The sequence below is a fragment of the Passer domesticus genome, chromosome 4, assembly GCF_036417665.1.
Source record: "Passer domesticus isolate bPasDom1 chromosome 4, bPasDom1.hap1, whole genome shotgun sequence".
Taxonomy (NCBI): domain Eukaryota; kingdom Metazoa; phylum Chordata; class Aves; order Passeriformes; family Passeridae; genus Passer; species Passer domesticus.
In genome coordinates, this window is record NC_087477.1 from 59220214 (window position 1) to 59241283 (window position 21070).

Here is a 21070-nt window from a genome sequence, read left to right on the forward strand (position 1 = left end):
GATAGTTGTTACTACCCTATAAGCAGAACATGGGTAAATAATTACATCTCTCAAGTGCACTAATGTGAATAGTGATGTTCTAAGAGATATAAAGAATATGTGGAAAACACAGGACTTTCAAACAGAAGTGCCAATTCTCCAAAAATAAATGTATTAAAAAGTATTCTGTTGAACAGGTGCTCCTAGTGTAGCAGTGATGAAATTATGATACAGGCTGAAAAGTAATAAGCACAAAATAATTCCTAAAAATCTTTAGATTTTTATATATTGTTCATATGTTTGTAACTTTGCAGACTGTTAAGGCATAGTTATAACTTCTAGTACTTTTCCTGACTTCTCCCATCTTTTAACAAGCTCTTACTAATACATTTTTTAAATTCTGTTTATTAGTCTAGCAAGGACACTTTGTTTTGCACCATACACTGTAGACACAATAACATGGAGGGCTAAAAGATCTGGGTGGGGGTGTGTGGGTGGGGGGAATGCTCCAGTGGAGCAGAACCCAGAGGAAATTACCTAACCAACTGTTCTTCTAATTGGACAATATTTGTTAGATATACTAGTTGAATAACCTTATAAAAATTGTAGAAATACTGCATTATGTGTGCATTTTGCTATATTGTGCCACTGTGAACGCTTTCTATTAAGGACTTGCTTTTACATTTGCATTTTAACACTCTTTGGAACAGTCTTAAGTTTTATTCCAGGCAGCAAAACAAGTTAAAAAAATACGAGTTAGAGAGAGATTTATTTGGAGTTGAAGAATATTTTCCAATAATTGAAGAAAATCAAAATACAAGAGCAAAATGGAGAAACACATATTCAGGGAATGTTGAAGGTATTAGACGTGTGCACAGCATAGAAAATCATGGAAATAATGAAAGTCGATGGATATCTGCAAAAGATGTATTTCTTTTAAATAGAAGGGTAAAAAGTTTAGAGGACAGGGCTCTGCCTTCCTCAAAATCACTTTGAAAAAATTCTTCAGAGGTTGACATGGAAGCCTACTGTAGACACGTGAGGCTGAATTTTCAATATAATAATCTTAGCTAGCTGATTGTAAGAATTGTATTATTCCATTAAAATCTATTACAAATTGAAGGACTTCGTTAGTTCTGAATATGGTACTCACCAAATTTATTTGCTGAGTAACTGCTTTATCACTAAAGGGGTTGCTTCTTTAGGCAAGTAGTGAGGAGTTATAGCAAACATGCCCAAAGAAAATAAGCCTGGATGAAGTTATAAAAGTGGTCTTAGTTAAAGTTCAAGAGCATAAGAAGTATTAATTAAAAACAAAGGTGATGTGACTTAGACCTTCATTAGAAAATGAGGGAATTGTGGTAAACTATGGGGTTAGTGTATTTAGGTGGACTACCATGCTCTAGGTTAATGTATTGAAGTAATAGATTAGAGGAATAAAAATAGCAGAATTAAGCAATAAAAAGTGCAGTGTTCTGGACTTTTATAATAATGATAATTATTTGTGTCAGGAGATAGGTGTTTATAGAAGGAGAATAACTGATAACAAGAGCTCTTAAGTGTAGCAAGAAGAGATATATGAAATATTAAAAGCTGAAAATAAAAATATAGGCTGAATACCAGGGGCAATTACTAAAATAATTTGTCAATGATTGAGATAGATTTTTATTGCTATGTTTTTCTTACCAGGAATAAACTTTTTTCAAAATTTTTAAAACCAGAAGTTTAGTCTAGCAAAAAAAAAAAAAAAAAAAAAAAAAAAAAAAAAAAAGGAGATCAAAAAGTGAGTATACCTCTCTAGATTGGGCTTACCAAACAGGTTCCCTGTGTCCTTCAGCTACATTAGAAGCTGACCTTGTGGTCAGCTGTTCCTTTGTGCTCTTCTTTCTCTGTCTTCCCCTTCCTCTTGAGTATGCACTCCATTGTCCTCTCACCTTCTTGCTTTACTCTAGCCTGCATCATACTGTCTTTCAGTTTAAATATTTAAAGTGTTCAAGCCCTTTCTCCTCTTGTTTAGAACACTGCTGCTCTGCACTTCATGCAGGATGTGTTAAATAGCCTTCTTCGTACTTGAGTTTTCAGGGCTGATACCAGGTTTTAAATTAAATAGAAAGCAGTCAGGGTCGGAAAATCTTCTCAATTTGTTCTTCTCAAAGTATCAAGAAGGTATTTTACTCCAGTGTTTGTCATTTTCATTAACTATTATCACTTCAATGCAAGAACATGAGAAGTATTAATTAATCCTTCTAATTCAGAAGTACATTTCTCTGTACCATATAGAAGATCTAAGGTAACAAAATAAGCTTATTCCTCTTGAATTGAGTTTCTCTCTCTGGATCATTTATGTCAATTAAAATAATTTCAACAGAGGCAGATTTTTAAACTGTTCACTGGCTCTTAATACTTATTATAATCTTACTCAGAGAAGTATGGAAAAGGCAAAATTCACTGAGTGGCTCATTACAGGAAAGCCCTTGTGGCAGATGAAGTACTGCATGATGCAAGTTGGAATTTCTTAAAATTGACACAGCTCCCATTAAACACTGTGTCACTGACAGAGCTTGAAATTTAGTTGTTAATAAAGGATGCCAGTGGCTGGGATATCTATAGTGTGGGGTCATAGGAAATTTTTGATCAAGAATAATGATATTTTGGATTACTTTAGCAATTCATTTTTGTAGTAAAGCTGGCAGATGACACAAAGACTGTTGGAAAGGGAGTGGCTGCATCTGCAGAGTATTTAGCTTCTTGAGTACAACTGGAATTGAGAGGAGAAAAAAGGAGGTGGAGGGGAAAAGAATCCTGTGAGTTGTACTTCAAGGAAGTATTCAGCATTACTTGAGGAATAAGGCAAGATATACTTTGATCCACCTGCTTGTGTTCTGGTCTAGCAGTGAGGCTGCTGTTATAAATAGGATTGCAAATTAAAGGAAGAGGAGATCTGTTTGCAGAATATTATATATGTCAAAAGGATTATGTTATACATATGACTATGTACATACAAGATAAACTTTTTTCCTACTCTGATATTTCAGTCTGCGTGTATGAGTTCTCATGCTGTCCCCCTTCCTTTATGAGCCCTGCAGAAATTGAAAACATTTGCAGCTCAGAATCAATGAATAACAGAATTACGAAATATTTTGAATTGGAAGGGACCCATAAGTATCATTGCAGGAAGTATTTATGTTTTTTCCCCCAGGAAATGAATTGGTTTCCAGAATCTGTTTAAACTTTCTCTGAAGTATGCTGGGGACAGTATGGTGATCAAGTGACTCTGTGCTCTGTGGTCATACAGAAAATCCTTTTTGCAGCTTTACTAGTCTGTGTATCTGTCAGGCTTATGTTCACACCATTAACCAGATTTGGAATCAGGGCAAGTTTCCTCCCAAGTGAGCTTGGCAGGGAAAAAGTATCTTGGGATATTTAGGAAAACTATCTTGCCTGTCATTGTAGTTGGCAAGGATGTCAGTGTTACAGTCTTGCTTTCTGTATGTCTGTTAAATTTTCAGAAGTTAGGTTTGTGGTTAAACCCTAGGCAGTTTCTGAAGTTTTGCTGTATAAAAAAATTATATCTGGTGACCTAAGGTCCCTCTCCTATGAAATCAAAATGCCTTTTTGTTTGCGCCTTCCTACTTTTTTTATCTGCAGCTTGAAAGACATGCTTATTTTATTGTGTCATACCATAAAAGGACCAGCAGAGCTCTATTATTATTATCCCTCTCCATTCCACTGGGTACAAGGACACATATTCTCTTGTGTCCACAGTCTGGTTCTCCAGCACAAACTAGAAGGCAGATGCTTGGTAGAATGATGAAATAAAAATGCATCCTCTCCTCTTTCATTTGTGCCCTTTTTTTTCTGTATAAATCCATTAGAAGGAAAAAAAATGAACTATCAGAGCCTCCTGTACTTCAGGTGTGCCTTTTACGTACACTCTGAGACTTTGCGTCCTTCTGAAAATGCACAGAGTAGAGAGTATATTCTGCAATGGAACATATTTTTTAAAGTTTTTGATTGTCTATCTGCACAGTAAATGTTTTCCCCGTATTTAAAGAAAAATAAGTTTGGTAATGTTTACCTTTTAAATAACTTAAATTGATGAGCTTTCAATTTGGTGTTTTAACCAGTGTATTAATCAAGCTGATGAAAGAGCTTTAGTAATCCCTAGGTGTGCTATAGTTTTATGACTCAAATAAACCTGTGGTGAAAAGTTATTTTTAATCTGTTACTTATTCTCAGCAGAAATTGATAGAAAGCACTTCATATTGACTCCTTGCAGCTGATAAACATATTTGTCCCAGACCTCATGGTTTGTTGTATGAAAAAAATGTTCAAAACTTGTTTTCTTTTTAGGACTGTATTTTTATGTTGGAAGAGAGTTTTGGGTTTCTTTTTTTTATGTGTTTTTCCTTTCTTTGCCTTTTTTATCTGTCTTATATGGATCAAATAGCACGGGCATGATTGTATTATGAATTAAAAAGTTCTAAAAAGTCATATGGAATAAGAGAGCCAAGTCACATATGATCCTTCACAAAATGAGCAAACCAGAAATTTAATTATTCTGAATCTAATAAAAGAATACCAGATACGCTGTTTTTAGTTAAATGAAATAAATTACATTAACAATGCACAGAGTTAATGAAATATGTAATTATTATGGTTACTGTTTTGTGTAGTGAGAACTACAGTCATTGAAACAGATGTCTATGTTAACAGCATCGGTCCAGTTGACCCAATCAATATGGTAAGTTCTGATTATTGACAGAAAATATCATCTGCATGTTGCTATGGGTTAATATTATGAAATAATTCTAATCTCATTGAAATTTTTCTTTATTTCTTACTGTATATTCTTATGCTGTTTGATATGATTTTAGTTACTGCGGAGATACATTTAGTCCTTCTGTTTGAAATTGTTGTAATTTTAAAAATAATTTTTCTCTTAAAAAGGTGAGGTCACACAGAGTACATTGTATCAGATCCTTGTTTTAGTTTGTGTTGAACATTTCCACAATATTTGCATATATCTCGTTTATCTCTGGCCTGGTTTGATTTCATGGAGCTACTCTTCAGAGCCTAAGAAAAATGACAATTGACACAGTATTTGAACAAAACTATTTTCAGTGAAGTGATCTGTTGTTTGTTTGGTTTTTCTTCAAATTTATAGAAATCAAAATTTGAATTAACTCTTTTGTCCTTCTTTTTCCATTTAGTCTTCTGTGTCTTTTCAGTGTGTGTGTGTGTATACATGACTGGTTTCCTAGAAGTTAAAAAATACATCTCACTTAGTTTGTGGTACACCTGTTGAGATCTGACCTATCTGTTTAGTACCAACACTGAAGTAACAGCACTTATGAGGAAGTTTGGGATGTGGTATTGTCTTAGTTCTCTTAGATTGTGTGTTGTATGAAATGGTGGAGGCTTTAGAAAGGCCTTTTGGTATGACTTCTACCCAGGACTAAGAAGGGGCCTTGCCCTCAGGTGATTTTGAGTTTACCTCCTTTACTTCCTCCCTACAGAATTGCTGACAGTATTGAATTTGCATGACAGAGAACAGTTTTGTTCAGAGGCTAGAGCATGCCAGTGCAGAGGGCTTCTGAGCATTTCCTGAGAGTGCAGTAATTCTCAATTATTAATAGGGATCTTTTGGTTTAGACATATGTCATCATGTGGGGGTGGAGAACAAGCAAATTCCAGTGATAGGAAGCCAAGCAAGAAAATCCAGTGGTACTTAGATACTGTGGGAAAAGATGCAGGTCTGTGGCAGATCATTCTAGCATAAAGGCCTAACCAGCTTAGGGTTGGCATTGCCTGGGGCTGTGGCAGGGAAGTCGATGTCTCAGGCCAGGACTGCATGTAATGAAATCTGTGATAGAGCATAAGAGTGACCGTGTTCGGTGTAAGTGGTGTCTTTGTCTTTTGCCTCCCTCTGTCTAATCCTCTTTGTCTTTCTCTTTTGCTTCTCTCTGTCTAATCCTCTTCTGAATGAACTTACTGTGGAAGCAAACTGGGAAGATGTGTAAGGAGGATCTAGCAAGTGGTAGAGACGTCTTTTTCCAGTAACCTAAGTAAACTTTTCAGCCTGTGGCCAGTAGGTATTGCACACACTGGAATAGAACATGAGCTATGCTTATAGCTTCTGTTTTCTAGTTTAAGAGAGCCAGCACATGGCTGGCTTTGCAGAACAACTGACCAGCTTAGTAGATGAGGGAAAGGCTGTGTTCTATCTAGACTTCAGTAAAATATTTGACACCATCTCCTACTGCATCCTCCTGGAAAAACTGGCAGCTTCCTGAATGAAAGGAAGATCATGAAGGATGCACTTTGGCCCATACTTGAGAATTTATGAGGTTTCCTAAAGGTTGTGTGGATTCAGTGTGCAAGCAACAGAAATTTTTGGCAAGTCAAGTATATGCAGTTCATGCAAATTGATTTAATTCTCTTTCAGATGGCAGGAATTCCATGATCAATTTTTTCATAAGACAGGACAAAAGTACCAATGGGTCTTTGAATATTAACTGTTTCTTATTGTACAGTATCTCCTTTAAAAGAAGTTAGAATTATATTTTTTTCCCAGTGTACATTTTTATTTCAGTTAGGGAAGATAGATTCCAATCATTGTGGTGCCTGTCAGCACTGCAAGTGATCATGGTTAATTGGCTTACTCAGATGACTGAGATTGATGGATGCTGTTCATGTACAGCAGCTGAGTAAATATTTTTTTCTGTAGCTTTGAGCATTGTGGAGGTTTTTATGGAATATATGGAATATACTTAAAAGTCAAACTAAATATTTCTGCTAGCATATTTCTAGCGGAATATTTCTTATGTAACCATCTCTAGAAATTGAGTAATATTTCACAAGTACAGTTTAATGATTGTTCTCTCCTTTTCTTTATTTCCCAAAAAGATTGGTTTTAATTGATTAATCTGGTTCTTGCAGTTTGGTTACTGCTATTGGAAAATGCCTCTAAGATTGTCTTGTTCAGGGAGAATTGGCCAAATACATGCAGTATCCTGCTCATACTGGGACAGCCTAGCAGTTCCTGTTCAGCAGTTGGTTCCAATTCCTGTGATCAGTTTGAAGGGAATGGTGAGGAGTGAGAGAAAATGTAGTTACTGTACAGGTAATGTACTGAGCTGTTACTGAACAGAAAATACAGTTACAATACTGTACTGTGCTGTACTGACAAATATTGCTGTAGCCTTCTGAAACCAAAACAGAGAACAGGCATCTTTTCAGTCCTGATTCTAAACAGCATTCAGTATTTTTCCTGTTTTCAGCTGCAGTTTACCAATTGTCCCTTAATAAATGGGAAGCCAGGAGAGGTACTGAATGTTCCACACAAGTGACTAGGAAAATCCATGCTCTTTGCTGTAAAATATGGCCTAATTTCTATGTGCCATATAATAGCATTGCTATGTAAGGCTGCAGTTTTTTGTGCTGGGGTTGGTTCTTAAATCTTAGATTAGTTCATGCTTTAGGAAATACTGGTTTTGTATTGTACCACTGCATCACTTAAGCCACAGCTGGCATGGTTGCAGTAATGAAAATAATCAATATAGTAGTAGTGGTACTACTACTACCACTACTGTTTATTTTTATTCACTTCCCTGTTTTCAGTAGAGTGTGCCGGCATACGCTTTGGAAATCCTGTTTGTTTTGTCTCACATTCATAGCATTCACAGCCAGAGCAATACCAAACTGCCTGTGAAGTACCTGAGATTTCAGACGTAAGTGCTCTGTAGTTGCACAGGGCCAATCTGTGATTCTGTAACTTGCTAAAGAAATGGCAGGAATGCTGAGCTGTGGACATGGATAGGGCCAGACAACAATTCTGAAAAAGCTTCCTTTTTATCTGTGGTCAGTCTTTCAGTGTGTTGTGATAAAGTATCTTAGTTTCTTGTGTTCGTTACACTTGATCTATTTAAGTATTGATGTGAATGTATTTCTGAAAGCTTTTCCTTTGTTGCATCTGCACAGTATGTCTTCCACGGCCACCTTTTCTTCTCCTGTGCTCAGTTCCTTCTTGGAAGTTTCATGCACAAATTTAGCCACCTTTCTTTGTCAATAGCCTGCTATTCTGTGTCTTCTTTTGTCCTAAGGAGTCTAAATTCTGTCCTGTGTCACTCATATGTGTTCACAGTTGTTTTGTTAGCTCAATATGGCTGAATCACAGCTTTAAAGCTTACACATTTTCACCTCTTATTCACTCTCAGTTGCTGTGAATAATCATTAATTTATGCCATTGAGGACTGAAATCTAAAAATTTTCTATGATGTGATGACTCTTAGAATCAGAAGTAGAGTCTCAATTTTAGTCTTGCAAATTCTGGATACAAAGGGATTTTATATTTCTTTATTTTTTAGCCCATCACATGAAAACTGTTGTCCAAATCCCCACTGTTATGCTAACATATTTCTGTAACCTTTCCAGTTGCAGCTTGGCTCCACTCATATCATCTAGAAATGTCCTACAGGTAGAATTTTCCACATTTTCTACTGACTTATCTCTTGCTCAGGTTCTTCTTTTGTCTTCTCTTTCATTGGATTTCACACATAAACTGTTCCCTTTCACTTTCAAGGTACTTCAAAACCTGTCCTCAGCGATTTTTAGTTTTTTTTTTTTTCCCTCAAGAGGCCATTTCCTGCCTCAGATCTTCCTAGTTTCTGCTCCCATACTTTCAAACTTCTTATATCAAGCTGCCCTTTATGCTTGAAAGAAACTTCCTATAAATGTCTGCAAAGCCACTTCATTGTTTCTCTTTTTGTTTCTGTTTAAACTTACTTTTCCTTTTGCTCATTTCCCATTTTTCCCCCTCTGTGAAGGTTACAAAATATCACAAAGAATTATGCTCGTGTTGTGCTAAAGGTGCTATCTGTAATTATGCCCCTGTTGGCTTTCCAAATCTTGCCTTTTAGGTTAAAGTCAGGCTCCTTGCAGAAGTTAGGTATCCTGTGTAAGCAATATTGAGTGCCTGCATAGTTCAGTTGTGATCTGAGATGATCTAAACCAAGAGTAATGTTAATGTATTACATAGCACTTGATTGAGAAGACAAAGATATTGACTAGTGTTAAAGCTATCCCAAACAGCACTTTACTCTTTTTTTCACCCCAAAGCTGCACAGACTACTTCTCTGCTCTGATGTATATTTTGTCTTACTTCCTGTGCCCTAACATCCTCTCCAGATACTTTCTGTCTTCTTCAGCTGTGTTGTGTTCTTTGTGTCTACAGCTAAGATCCATTTAATTTTCTGTCTGTACCTCTTATCTCCATGTCAGCTAGAAGATAAATATTTTGAAGAGCATTACACACCTGTTCTTTAATTCCTTATCTGTCTGTCTATACAGACACATGTCATGCTGCATTCCAGTCGTGTGAATAATTCTGCTGGCCTAGATTTGAGCTGGGTTTTGGAGAAGAGGCAGAGGGTGTGCTTTGATTGTTGCAGTGGCTAGTAATAGCTTGTTGTGATAGGTCCTGACCTCAGCAGTGGCTCTTATCACAGGGGTTTTCGTGGCTGCCTCTGCGGCTGTGCACCAGTGAAAGCTGCTGTAATTCACTGGCCCCTTGTCCTGAGTTGACTGTGTGATGCTTTTATCCCCAATTGTCTGTTCTGTTTATGCTGAATAATTTTTGCGCCTTTAAGACTTGTTCCAAAGAGTGAAGGGGAGAGAGAAGAAGCACACAGTTTGTTTTCAGACACTGCACTCACTCCTCCACATTCTTCCTCCTGGACTGTTGTTGTCTGTGGATGGACAGACAGCAGGACAGAGCTCTCCTTTGTTTTGGTTAGTTTTAGCTAGCTGAGGCAAAGAAATTCCATGGACTGTGTTTTTTTTCCTTTTTCTTGAACCTGTTATACCTGCTCTGGATTGAATACCCAGAGGAGTACCGGCAGCTCCACTTGTGGCCCACCAGGCTGGGACTGGGCCACAGCATTTCCAGTGCCGGAGGGACTGATCAGATACTGAATGAGCCAAGCTGCAACCCGGGGAGGGGACTGTTCTGAGTTTGTCATCTCTTTTGGAGCAGCAAGAGGTTTTATTGTTTAATACTGTTTAGGTTTTATTGTTTAATAAACAGTTTTCTCTACTTTTCTCCAAGGAGGTATTTTTTCCCCAACCAGTTGAGGGAGGGGTGAATTGAATCTGCTTTTCTAGAGGAACGAACCCCTTGGGGGTTCTCTCCCAAATTTGCCCTGAACCAGGACACCCCTACAAGGGCTGCTGTCAGCATGTGTGCTGACACTACAGAACCTCCTTCTCTCTAAAAGCCAGGCAGCAACAGCTGGGTTTTTCTCCTCACGGCACGTTCTGCAGGAAGTTCTCTTTGCTGCAGGGGAGCGCTCTGGAAGCCTTGTCCTGCAGCAGCACCTCCAAGCTGTTTACCAAGAAAGTAACCCTACCCCTGGAGAGAGTGCTTCCTCGGCAGCAGGGCTGACTGCACTGACCAAGTAGCTATTAAGAAATGGAATATGCTTTTGCTGATAAGTGAATGCAGCTTCACTGCTTGTTGATCTTGGCTTCCATTCTGTTCTGGTTTTGCCTGATTTAAATTTCACTGAGTCTTTCACATTTGGGTGCTTATTTAGACCACCATAGAGAATGCATGTTTAAAATACTTTTTCTTGGGCTATATTGAAGTGTGTCAATCACAACCATGCAGTAAATACTGATTGAGATGTTGCCTTTTTGAATAACAGTAGTGTCTCAATTATATAGTTTTATCCCCACAACAGGTTGTGTTCTTGAAAACAGTAAGACTAGGAAGTAAGTAGAGGCTCCTTTTAGGAAGTTCTTGATGGCTGTACATGCTCTTATATATTCTATATCTTGTATAGTGTAGCAGATGATTGGTGTTTGAAGCTAATTTCTGCCCCATCAGCCAGAAAACCAAATAGGTATACTGTAATTCATGTGGGACCATGTATTTTGCAGGAGTTGCAATGTAGAAACCAAGCCACAGATAAGTCTGTTTGCCATCAATGTTGGAATTTTTAACCATGTCAGGAAAACCATGCACATTAAAGATCCAACAGTAAGTGTGCAATTTGTCTTGCTTTGAAAACAGTTGCACCATACTGAATGGTGAAGGATTCCCTTTACTTACAAAGGGAAACTACAAAGCCATATATGCTTGAGTAATGTAAGGCTTTGTTGTTAAAATTGCCTGTGAGTGCAATTTTGGCTAGAGTGTTTCTAATTACAGGGAGGTAAATGTAGCTACTTAATTTAGAAAGTCAATGGAGCAGATAAATCACTATTGACAATCTTAAAGCCAAATCCTTAATCTGTTTATTCCTGTTACCCATTTACACGTTTGGTGGTTGGTTTGTTTCTGTTTTTGGTTTTTGGTTTTTTTTTTGTTTGGTTGGGTTTTTTGGTTGTGGGTTTTTGTTTTGTTTTGTTCTGAGCTCTCTTCCCTAACTCTTTATAGAGTGTAATGTTATTCATGAAAGCTACTGGCTAAAATATTCAAATTGATATTGAAAAGTAAATCAAAACTTTTTATATAATTTTTGCCATGAGAATGTATATAGATTATGTATATAACTTATCTACTTCCTCTCCTTATGTTCTCTTCAAATGTCCAAAATCTAAGGTGATGAAATAAAAGCATAGATTTTGCTGAAGTGCTTTAGTTACTTTTCTAGCTGATCTTTTCACTATTGGCAAGATTTTAATGATAGTTCATAATCTACAAAACATTGAAATAAGTCTTGCCTTTTATTCGTATTGTCGTTTGCATCTGTCAATTTGCATGTTCAAAATAAGGACTAGATTAGCACAGATGCCAAATTATGATGTGAAGAGTGAGATTTTTTTCCTGAATTGTGACTATGTAGGTCTTGCTGTACTCCCTCACCTTCTGTAGATATGATTTGCCATATTTCCACTTATCCTGTGCATATGTTCTCATAGCATCCTCCGGTGTGATTATCTGTACAGTTACAGCAATCTGACTGATTAAAACTCTAGAAGCAGACACTCTGCACTTCTGTTCACTGCATTTCCTACAGCCCTCACCTCTTTCATGGCTGCAGGATTATTAATGTAATATCACAGATTTGTGTCCGAGGCACTGTGGTTTGTTGGATCTGTTAGGTTTCCCCCTAAGGTCACTAAGTTCAGATTGCTTTAGAGACCAAACTAAAATTTTTACTAAACAAAAAAATTTTACTTCTGCTTTGGTTTCAGCCATGGGGATTAAATTCTGAAACCATCATTGGCCCTGAAACTCAAAAAAACCCCAACTCTTTAAAGGGCTTCTAAAGTAATCTACCAGGCAGAGTAGCCACATTTTCAACGTTTTGTTAATAGGGGTTATATATCAAAGATAGGTTAAGTATTTTAATAAATTACTTTATAGCCCTTTACTGATGTCCAAAGAAATTTGGGTGAGGGAAAAGGCAAAGGTTACGAGTGTTTATTGGCAGCACTGTGGGAAGATGAAGATAAATTAGCTAATGCTTGATGCTTTATTTTTTGCTTACCTTATAGGAAAGCATGTGGTTATTGGTTTTGTCTATGACTTCTTTTGTTTTTAAAATCTTTTCATCAGAATACTAAATTGGTATTTGGTATTAAATCACATCTTATATTGTGAAAACATATAGGTGGTGAAATGCTTTCTTTAGTTTCCCTTTCTTAATTTTTTTTTTCTGAAAAATTCCCTGAATCACTGATCTTGAATTCCAGTTTAAGAAATTAGAAGGCAGAATAGAATAGAATGATAAAGTAACTGACTATAAAGTCATGTCAACTTGTTAGTTGAAATGCTTTGAGGGGCTCCATATGAAACAGATTTCAGAATGTACCATTACAGGAACACTGAGGTGCCCTTCACACAAAATTTTGAATCTGGAAGAAAAGCTGGACTGGGTTTCTGAGCAAAGATGAAGTGACAGGAATATGTTTTTATTTATTTCTCTATTAAATTCACTGGTCATTAGCTGCATTGTAGGTGTGCAGTTTGCAACATTTTTTTTTTTTAGTTCTGAGTTTGGTTTTGGGACTCTTCTTGATTTTCTGTTTCAGAAAACAGAACTAGGCCACTTTCTTCTGTTCTCAAACAAAATGTGTTGCATTTAACATAATCCAGCCAACAATTTAGCTATTTGCTACTTGCCTTCTCCACAGTTGTTTTTTATTTTTGTGCAATATCAAATCAGTGGTTGGACTGTCAGGAAAAATATCCAAGAATTCTTTATTTCTTTTTACTACATTTTTCCTATCCTTACTGATATTATATTGGAATTTGTGTGATATGGTTTATAAAGAGAAACAATTTTATTAGATGATATCTGCCTCTCTTTCTTTCACAGCTTTCCAGTAAAAAAAAAACTCAAACAATCCACTGACGTGTTTTGAAGTCTGGCTTTAGTTGAACTGTTCGAGACAATGAAACATATTGAGGATCTTATTTGTCCCACTTCAGTTCAAACAAAGTTCCTGCTTTGTTTGAAGTAATTGTTTTTATATATTAAATGACTTCCACTCAGGCTATGAATCTGTCAGTAGTCACAGTTTGTGCCCTGCCTGGCCCTTTAATGGTAATCTCTGATTGGTCACACTGTTCCCAGCCTTTGGAGTTTGCTAAGATCTTTTAGAGAAGAAAGAGATGGAGGAGGATTGAAGTTATCTGTAAATAATTAGACAGGTGAGCACTTCATGCCAGCTGTGAAAAAAAAGAACTCAGCAATTTAATCAAATGCCAAATATCAGCACTATGTGCCATTGTTCTTGAACCCTGTGAGGCTAAATATGAATAATCATGCTATGGCTGTGACTAACACAGCCATAGATGGATTCCACTTTATTTTGCATGGCTATTTTGCCATTAGTTTAATTTGAAAGAGAGGGTAGTAAACCAATTTTTATGGTTGCACAGTGGCATTAAATGGTGAGTTTCATGAAAGCCTAGTAGAAGTGATAACAGTTTAATTTTAAATTTTGTAAGAAAACAAGAAGAGCAAGATAGTTGTCTAGAAAGATTTGTTGCGCTAAAGGAATATTGTATAAATCTTGTTGCTGTTGTTCTTGCTTATGCAATCTCTGAAAAAACATAGGGCTTTTATTCATCGTTTCAGAAATAAAGTTCTCTCGGAAAAGACAGTATGGTGATTATTCTACGTGATTTGTAATAAATTTTAGGGACCCAGATTTCCCCTTCTTAAAAGGAAGTAGGAAATATTTTGGGCTAAAAATGTGATCACATGTAAGATACATTTTGTGAGGAATATTGCGACCTCAGGATGTGTTATGTACCCTCAAAGACAGAGAGGTCTTAGGGAGGCATAGGATAAATAGATATGCTGAAGAAGTCGGTAGTAATGTCACCAAGGCAGATGGTAGAAGTGGAGTAAATATTCTTGACTGAAATCAGAGCACTGTCTCCGGGTCCCTGCTGAAGAGCAGGGTGAGCTGCTGCTGCCACCCACCATGAGGCAGGCTTTCAGGTGGGATGCATGGTAGGATTGTGCCTGTAGTTGGCTGATTCCAGAGGGAGAGGAAGAAGGATATGTCTAAGTGCAGAGGTGTGAGCTTATACATGGAGGTCAAGTCTCTTCAGATGTGTTAAAAGAGGCTAGCACTTGGATCTCATTTGACATTCAGCAAGATGCTTGGAAACAAGATGTTACTGATTTTCTGATGTTAAATTATTGTGTACTGGCTTACTTTTGAACAGTTGTAAATGTATCATGAGGAATTGTTCTTGGGGGGGTTTGTGTGGTTTTTTTTCCCCCAAAAAGTTTTCAAAAAAAAAAACTCCTCTAATACATGCTGGTTTCATCTGAGATAGAGACAATTTTCTGCTTAGTAGCTGGCACAGTGCTGCTGTTTGAAGTTAACAGGATACAAACTTGCATGTTTAATACTGAAAGACAAAAGAATGCAATCATCTGAGTCTGCTGAGGCCATTCCCTGTTTTTTGTGGTCAAAATAATCTTCCTTTTTTATTCTAACTTATTAGGGTGGTTGGTATTCTATGACAAGCTGTGTTTTCTTGCTTGGGTTGATTTGACTGTAATGACTCTGATAATTTTTTTCTCAAACCAGAGAAATTATATAATTATATAATTGCTATTGTGAAGTGGCTGCTAAGAGTAGCACCTTCAAACTCAGACGTTCTTCACTTTTCATACATTTCATCATGTCTGTTGATTCTGCTCGCTTCTTTTTTTCTTTCTCCTATTTGTATTGTAAAGGCAATGCATAAATCTTTGTTCATTCTCTCCCATTAAAGCCCATTAAAACACTTCTCTGGTGCACTGCCTTGGGCTCTTCTTTATACTACAGCAAGGCAAGTTTCGTTTTCAGTTGCAACTACAAATGAGCACAGAAAGCTAAATTTTAAGGTTAAAAAGTTCCAGGGTTTTCACAGGTATCTGGAATCACATTTACAGACACAAAAAAAATAGGTTAAGGACTTGCTTTGGTCCTCAGAATCTTCCTCTGATGGCAGTGACTCTCAAGAAATATGCAAAGTTTTAGAACAAAGTCACCTTAAAACTGTATTTTTATAGTATTTTTGTTCTCACTGTCTCTCCACGGTTTGCCTCATGCATTAGTTGCTCATAACCATTGGAAAACACTGAGTTACCACAGTTCAGGTGGTAATCCATCTGCCATACTTCATAGAGCAAGAGGAAACCTCCCTCTAGCATATCTGTTTCCTGAATTTATACTTCTTCCATCTGGAGAGGTGGGAAAACTATGAGAGATTAAGATAGTTCTGGAATATCTGCTTTGGTACTTCTCAAGGATGAAGTGCGAAATTTCTGAAACTTTCCTAAGAGATGGGTGGTATCAGTTGCTGAAACTCATAGTGAGGAATCTGTAACTTGTACAGTTGGCTGCTGTGATTGCTTAATAGGAAAATGAACAAAAAAAATCCACTCCAATCAATGAATCCTTCAGCTTTTATTTAAAACCAGAATTGATTGACGGCACTATGCATTTTTATTGGCTTAGTAAACTAGTACTAACCTATCGATGCACGGGTGACCCCTGACGAAGGGGAGAGAAAATGATGCATCTGACTCCATCATCAGAAGGCTAAAGAATTACTTTATTATTCTATGCTATATACATTGCATCTAAACTGAATCTGCCTTGCACTCACCCTTGCTCAAAACTGCACAGAACTGCACTCCTCTCGATTCTCCTGTGACTGTCTCATGACAGTCCAACACACACACACTTCTTGGCCCTGATAGGCCAAGGGAACAAAACATCCTCACTTTGGGTAAACAATCTCAATATTGCATTCTACTTTAGCACAACACAGGCACAGCAAGGAAGATAAGAATTATGTTTTCCTTCTTTGCTTGTCTCACAGCTTCTCTCTGTTCAGAGGGCATGTAAATACCACACTAACCCCTTTGGCTCAAGCAAGAGTGTGAACACTGTCTCTTCCTCACTTTTGCCTGTCCATTCAACCTGTAACTGAGAGGTGAACAACCAACACCAAGTGTTTCAGCTTGGTCTCCAGCTCTTTCCCTGCAGGGGAGCTGCCAGGTTGCTCATTGAAGCCCTCATGGGGCAGCCATGCAGGAAAGATCACATCTGCCATCAGGTAGTGAGACTGTTGCCATTAAAGTCAGAGTATGGTCTAGAGCTCTGACAACACCAAGAGCTGCTGCTTTACCCCTTTGTCTGAAGTGCAGAAACAACTGGCTGGATTCTTCAAAAAGAATAATTCTTTTATGCATCTGTATTGATATCCCTCTCAAGTTTTACCACATCAAGAATTATTTCATGAAATGGGGTTATCTTTTATCTATTTATTTTTGTTTTCACCTTTCTTTTCTGGCCATAAGTACAGAAGAATTTGATTTTCTATTACAGAAGGAGCTTCCTTGAGGCTTTAACAAGTAAAGTGGAATTTCTTTAGGGAAATTTTCTTCTTGATTATGATTATGTATACTTTTATATGTATGTTGGTAGGTGTACAAGGCGGATGATAACAGTTCTGCAAACTGCCATGTTTAATTTCCACATATTCATGAATTCTTCATAATCTGAAATGTCTTGAAAAATACTGTGTGTTGAAGAGTTTGGGGGAAAACACAGAAAACTTGCTTTTTTTGGTTCTTAAAAATATAGAATATCTGTGTTAACATAGTCTAACCCTGAAGTACTAAGGTTGCCCTTAAATTTCTGTCCAGGGCCCCCAGAGGTGATTGCACTGTGCGGGAACCTCCAAGTTACACTCCCATCACTTATCTTCTTCTGAAGTAATCAGTGTGTGTCAGGGGAGAGGAGGTAGCAACAGAAGGCTGTGTGCATCTTTTGTCTCTCATTCTGGGTTCACAGGCTGCTGTCTGCTATGCAAATGGTAATATAGAAGAGAATAGAGGAAGTGGCTTCGGATTTATATACAAGTCAAAAAACAGTTGGCTTGCAGACACTGGTAAATGTAAACATAGATATGGTTGTTTCTCTGTTTTTAGGAATACACTATAGATATAATTTTTGCCCAGACTTGGTATGACAGTCGTCTAAAATTTAACAGCTCAATGAAGGTGCTTATGCTTAATAGCAATATGGTTGGAAAAATCTGGATTCCAGACACTTTCTTTCGGAACTCAAGGAAATCTGATGCTCACTGGATTACAACTCCTAATCGTTTGCTTCGAATCTGGAGTGATGGAAGAGTATTATACACTCTAAGGTGGGTTTTTATTATTTGGGTAGAAGAATAACCAAAACGCTCTTATGACTAGGAATATGAAAATAATGAAAGTAATGAATATGAGTCAAATTCCTGGCATCTCTTTTGTTACGGACCATAGGAGTTTGCCAGGAAATGGTTAAAAAAGAAAATAAAAAAGATCATTCGATCAGGAAAAAGATGAAGTTCATAATATTGAAATATAATGCAGAGATAACTGCCTAAGTACAACTGAAGGTGACGGCAAATTTTGGTCTCATTTAGGTACAGGCAAGATTTAAAAAAGGGTGCTGTATAGTATATAGCATCAAGGTGGTCTATCACTAATATACTGCGGATTAATTATTTTTGGTCTAAATATTCATAATCTAATTTTCACTAAATTATATTCTGTAAGTAAAATATTAAATGCTTCAAATAATAAAAATTATAAGAAATTTTATTAAGGCTAAGGCCCCAGTCCTGCATGTATTTCTTTACGTATTTACTCTTGTAAGCTATTAAAATCAACAGATCTGTTCATCCAAAATGGGCATAAACAAACATGTTGGTGATAATTCCCCTTGGCAAATGGGAGATGCATGCTGCTTTTAAGCTTAAGACTATCTGTACTGATTTTTGAGTCACTTTTCAAACAGCTCTTGAAAGGCTGTAGTCTACAGAAAGTATTTTAGGGTCATCTCTATCATGTTTTCTAAATATACCAAAAAATATTACAGTAAGTCAAGAACTGATCAAGAAGTAGTCTATGCAGAGGATGCCATGAATATGATTTTGCTCTTAAGATTTCATTTATTTATTTATTTATTTATTTATCTATTTAAAACAGAAAGTGGCACTTTTAATTACTTTCTTCTCAGTCATTTATGCTGTGTTCATATGCAATATATGTTGTATGAACAATGTATAAATTTTTCGTGTATCAAATGTCAGAAGAATTAGAATGCTTTATAAGGATTCTATTCACTGAATTTTTTCTTAGTATGCATCATTTGAGAGCATACAGACATCTCTGAAGAGCACTTTTTAAATGGTTTACTATGCCAGTTGGTATTTATAAAAGTCTCTAGAGATCCCTTTCTGTTGAGATTCTATTTTTTTTTCATTTTCTAATTAGCAATTGTAGAGTCATACTTGGACTTTACCCTTCCATTGTCCATTCATTTTCAGTGAAAAAATTCTTCTAAAGAGATGCAAAGTAACAGAAGGAAATAAATATGAGCAAAAAAAAAATCATGTGAGCCCTCACGGAGCAATAGGTTAGAATTACTGTGTCAGAATATGAGAAATAAAGTGCAACGAGCTGGTAACAGAACAGCAGAACAGGCTTTCACCCTGCCCTGCAACACACAAACATCTGTATGGGTGAAGATATGGCCTGAATTTGACCTAAGGTAAAACAACATTGAGAGGTTCATACCTGACTTATTGAAGGAACAATAACACGAGCTGACAGTGCTCCAGGTTCGTGGGCTCCCCTGTATCACCACTCTTTCCTTGTTGGTGATTCAGGGGGCAGACATGGTGAAAATGTTAACCAGCCTTACTGAATTTCCTCTGAGGGTGGCCCACGGTCTGTCCATTGCACCATCAGTGATTCCAGATCTAGTTGTTGTGCTTTGAACACAAGGCTCAGCTTGTTTTCTTTTCCTGTGAGTGTTTAACTATCCAAAAATTGAAAACTGAAAATAAAGGCAATAAATGCATAGATCATAGTTGACAAATTTGAAAAGCATCTCCAAGAACTGCAAGCGTTCTGCGTAAAAGTGTGGGGAAGGGTCTTTCTTCCTCTCTCCCACAGTGTATGCTACTAAATACACTTTTCCTTATAAACCTTTGGTCAGGTCAGAGTGGCAGTTTGTGTAGAATAAATACTTTGTTCAGACACTTATAAAGCTATCTGGCAGCATGTCTCAGAGTCTTTTCCTATCTCTTGTCTAATATGTAAGCATTGCACACAGTCAAGTATGTGAGCATTATGGCAATTTTTGAAGTTGATTTTAAAAGACATTCTGCCTTTCTATGCATTGTTGCCAACAAAGGAGGAGGTATTTGAAATGCAAAGAAGTCAGTTTGAAGTCTAGTCCCTTACTTTGGCTTACTAGCGAAAGGTAGCAGAACTGGGTTTTGCACTTACTGCTTGGAAGTCCTGTGGAAATCTGTGATAGCATTTTCAAAAGCAGAAAGTGATTTAGTTCAGACAATTATGAATACTAAACCAGTTCTATAATGTTTATAAGTTGTGAATTATTTGAGTACCTTAGATAGACATTAAACAGATAGAAACGTAGTTTGTTTTTTCCTATGCAAATACTGTTTTCATCAGAACTGTTTCCATGGTATAGAGCAAGTCCAATGTACCCCATAATTTTTCTCTTATGTAAAGCCACAAGATACAACAATGCCAAATGCAATTTGACTTGATAAATGTGTTCTACAAAAACTTCCTTCTTGTGCTGTCATAAGCTCCTCTCCTTCCCCTGTCTTCAGACCCTAATTTTTGTCCCCTATTTCTTGTAGAGCTGAGAGGTGCCCCCAAATCAATTGAAATTTTGGAAATGGTCTGAAATACTAATTGAAACAACAGAGATCCTCATGCAATAATAATTCTTGTTTTGTTCCCTGGTTCTAATGCTGGATTGTTTTTCTGATACACAGGAGGCTATTCATAATATCTGTTAGTTGGCAAAATTTATTTCTGTGCATGTTCTTTAATATGTAGTATGAAGTGTCTGAATTCTTGAATGTAACCTATTTTCTTCTTCCCCTTCCTTTTCTAATTAGGTTGACTATTAATGCTGAATGTTATCTTCAGCTTCATAATTTTCCAATGGATGAACACTCCTGTCCTCTGGAGTTTTCAAGCTGTACGTGGTAAAACACTTTTTTGTCCTCTTTACATTCAGGCCTTAAATTTACTTAAATTTTGGCATAAGAAGAGCAAATGTTTATTTTTTTCAAGGCTTGCAGCAAAAGAAAGAACTGACCATTCATGTTTTGACTAGATTTATTGCATTGTTTAATACACTATGAATGAGTTGAATCACATGTATTTTTTGCAACTTTAAAAATAGTCTTTTTGCTTAGGAGTCTAATACAGTGCCTATTCCGGTTAATGGAAATGCACTGTCCTGGGAAAACTTTGTTTTCTTATGCCTGCAAGACTTGTCAACTTTGAATTAGTTCTACGTGGTATACTTAAAAGGAAGAATGAGATATGTCTTCTTCAACTTGCTCCTGTAAATGCTGAATCAGTAGAAGTCCTTTTCCTTTCTGTGGGACTTAGTTTATAGGAGCAAAAACACAACCTTCAGGCTCTATGTTTTGATGCAAACTATGTTAAAAAGAAAATCCTAGGGAATTGTGCTATTTTAATCATACAATCATTAATGTTGGAGAAAACTCCAGTAT

The 21070-nt window shown here is 36.8% G+C and overlaps 1 protein-coding gene across 11 annotated transcripts in view; it reads left to right on the forward strand.

Annotated features, from left to right (window-relative positions):
• GABRG1 (gamma-aminobutyric acid type A receptor subunit gamma1) overlaps positions 1 to 21070 on the forward strand; it is a 54211-nt gene that overhangs the window by 19749 nt on the left and 13392 nt on the right. For 6 of the 11 annotated variants that reach the window (XM_064418271.1, XM_064418272.1, XM_064418273.1 and 3 more), the window contains 3 exons: positions 4656 to 4723; positions 17439 to 17659; positions 20444 to 20526. In XM_064418271.1, the coding sequence (XP_064274341.1) occupies positions 4656 to 4723; positions 17439 to 17659; positions 20444 to 20526 (372 nt within the window). Of the gene's footprint in view, positions 1 to 4655; positions 4724 to 5758; positions 5879 to 17031; positions 17324 to 17438; positions 17660 to 20443; positions 20527 to 21070 lie in introns of those variants that run through there. The other 5 variants (XM_064418279.1, XM_064418277.1, XM_064418278.1 and 2 more) reach the window with 3 other exon arrangements.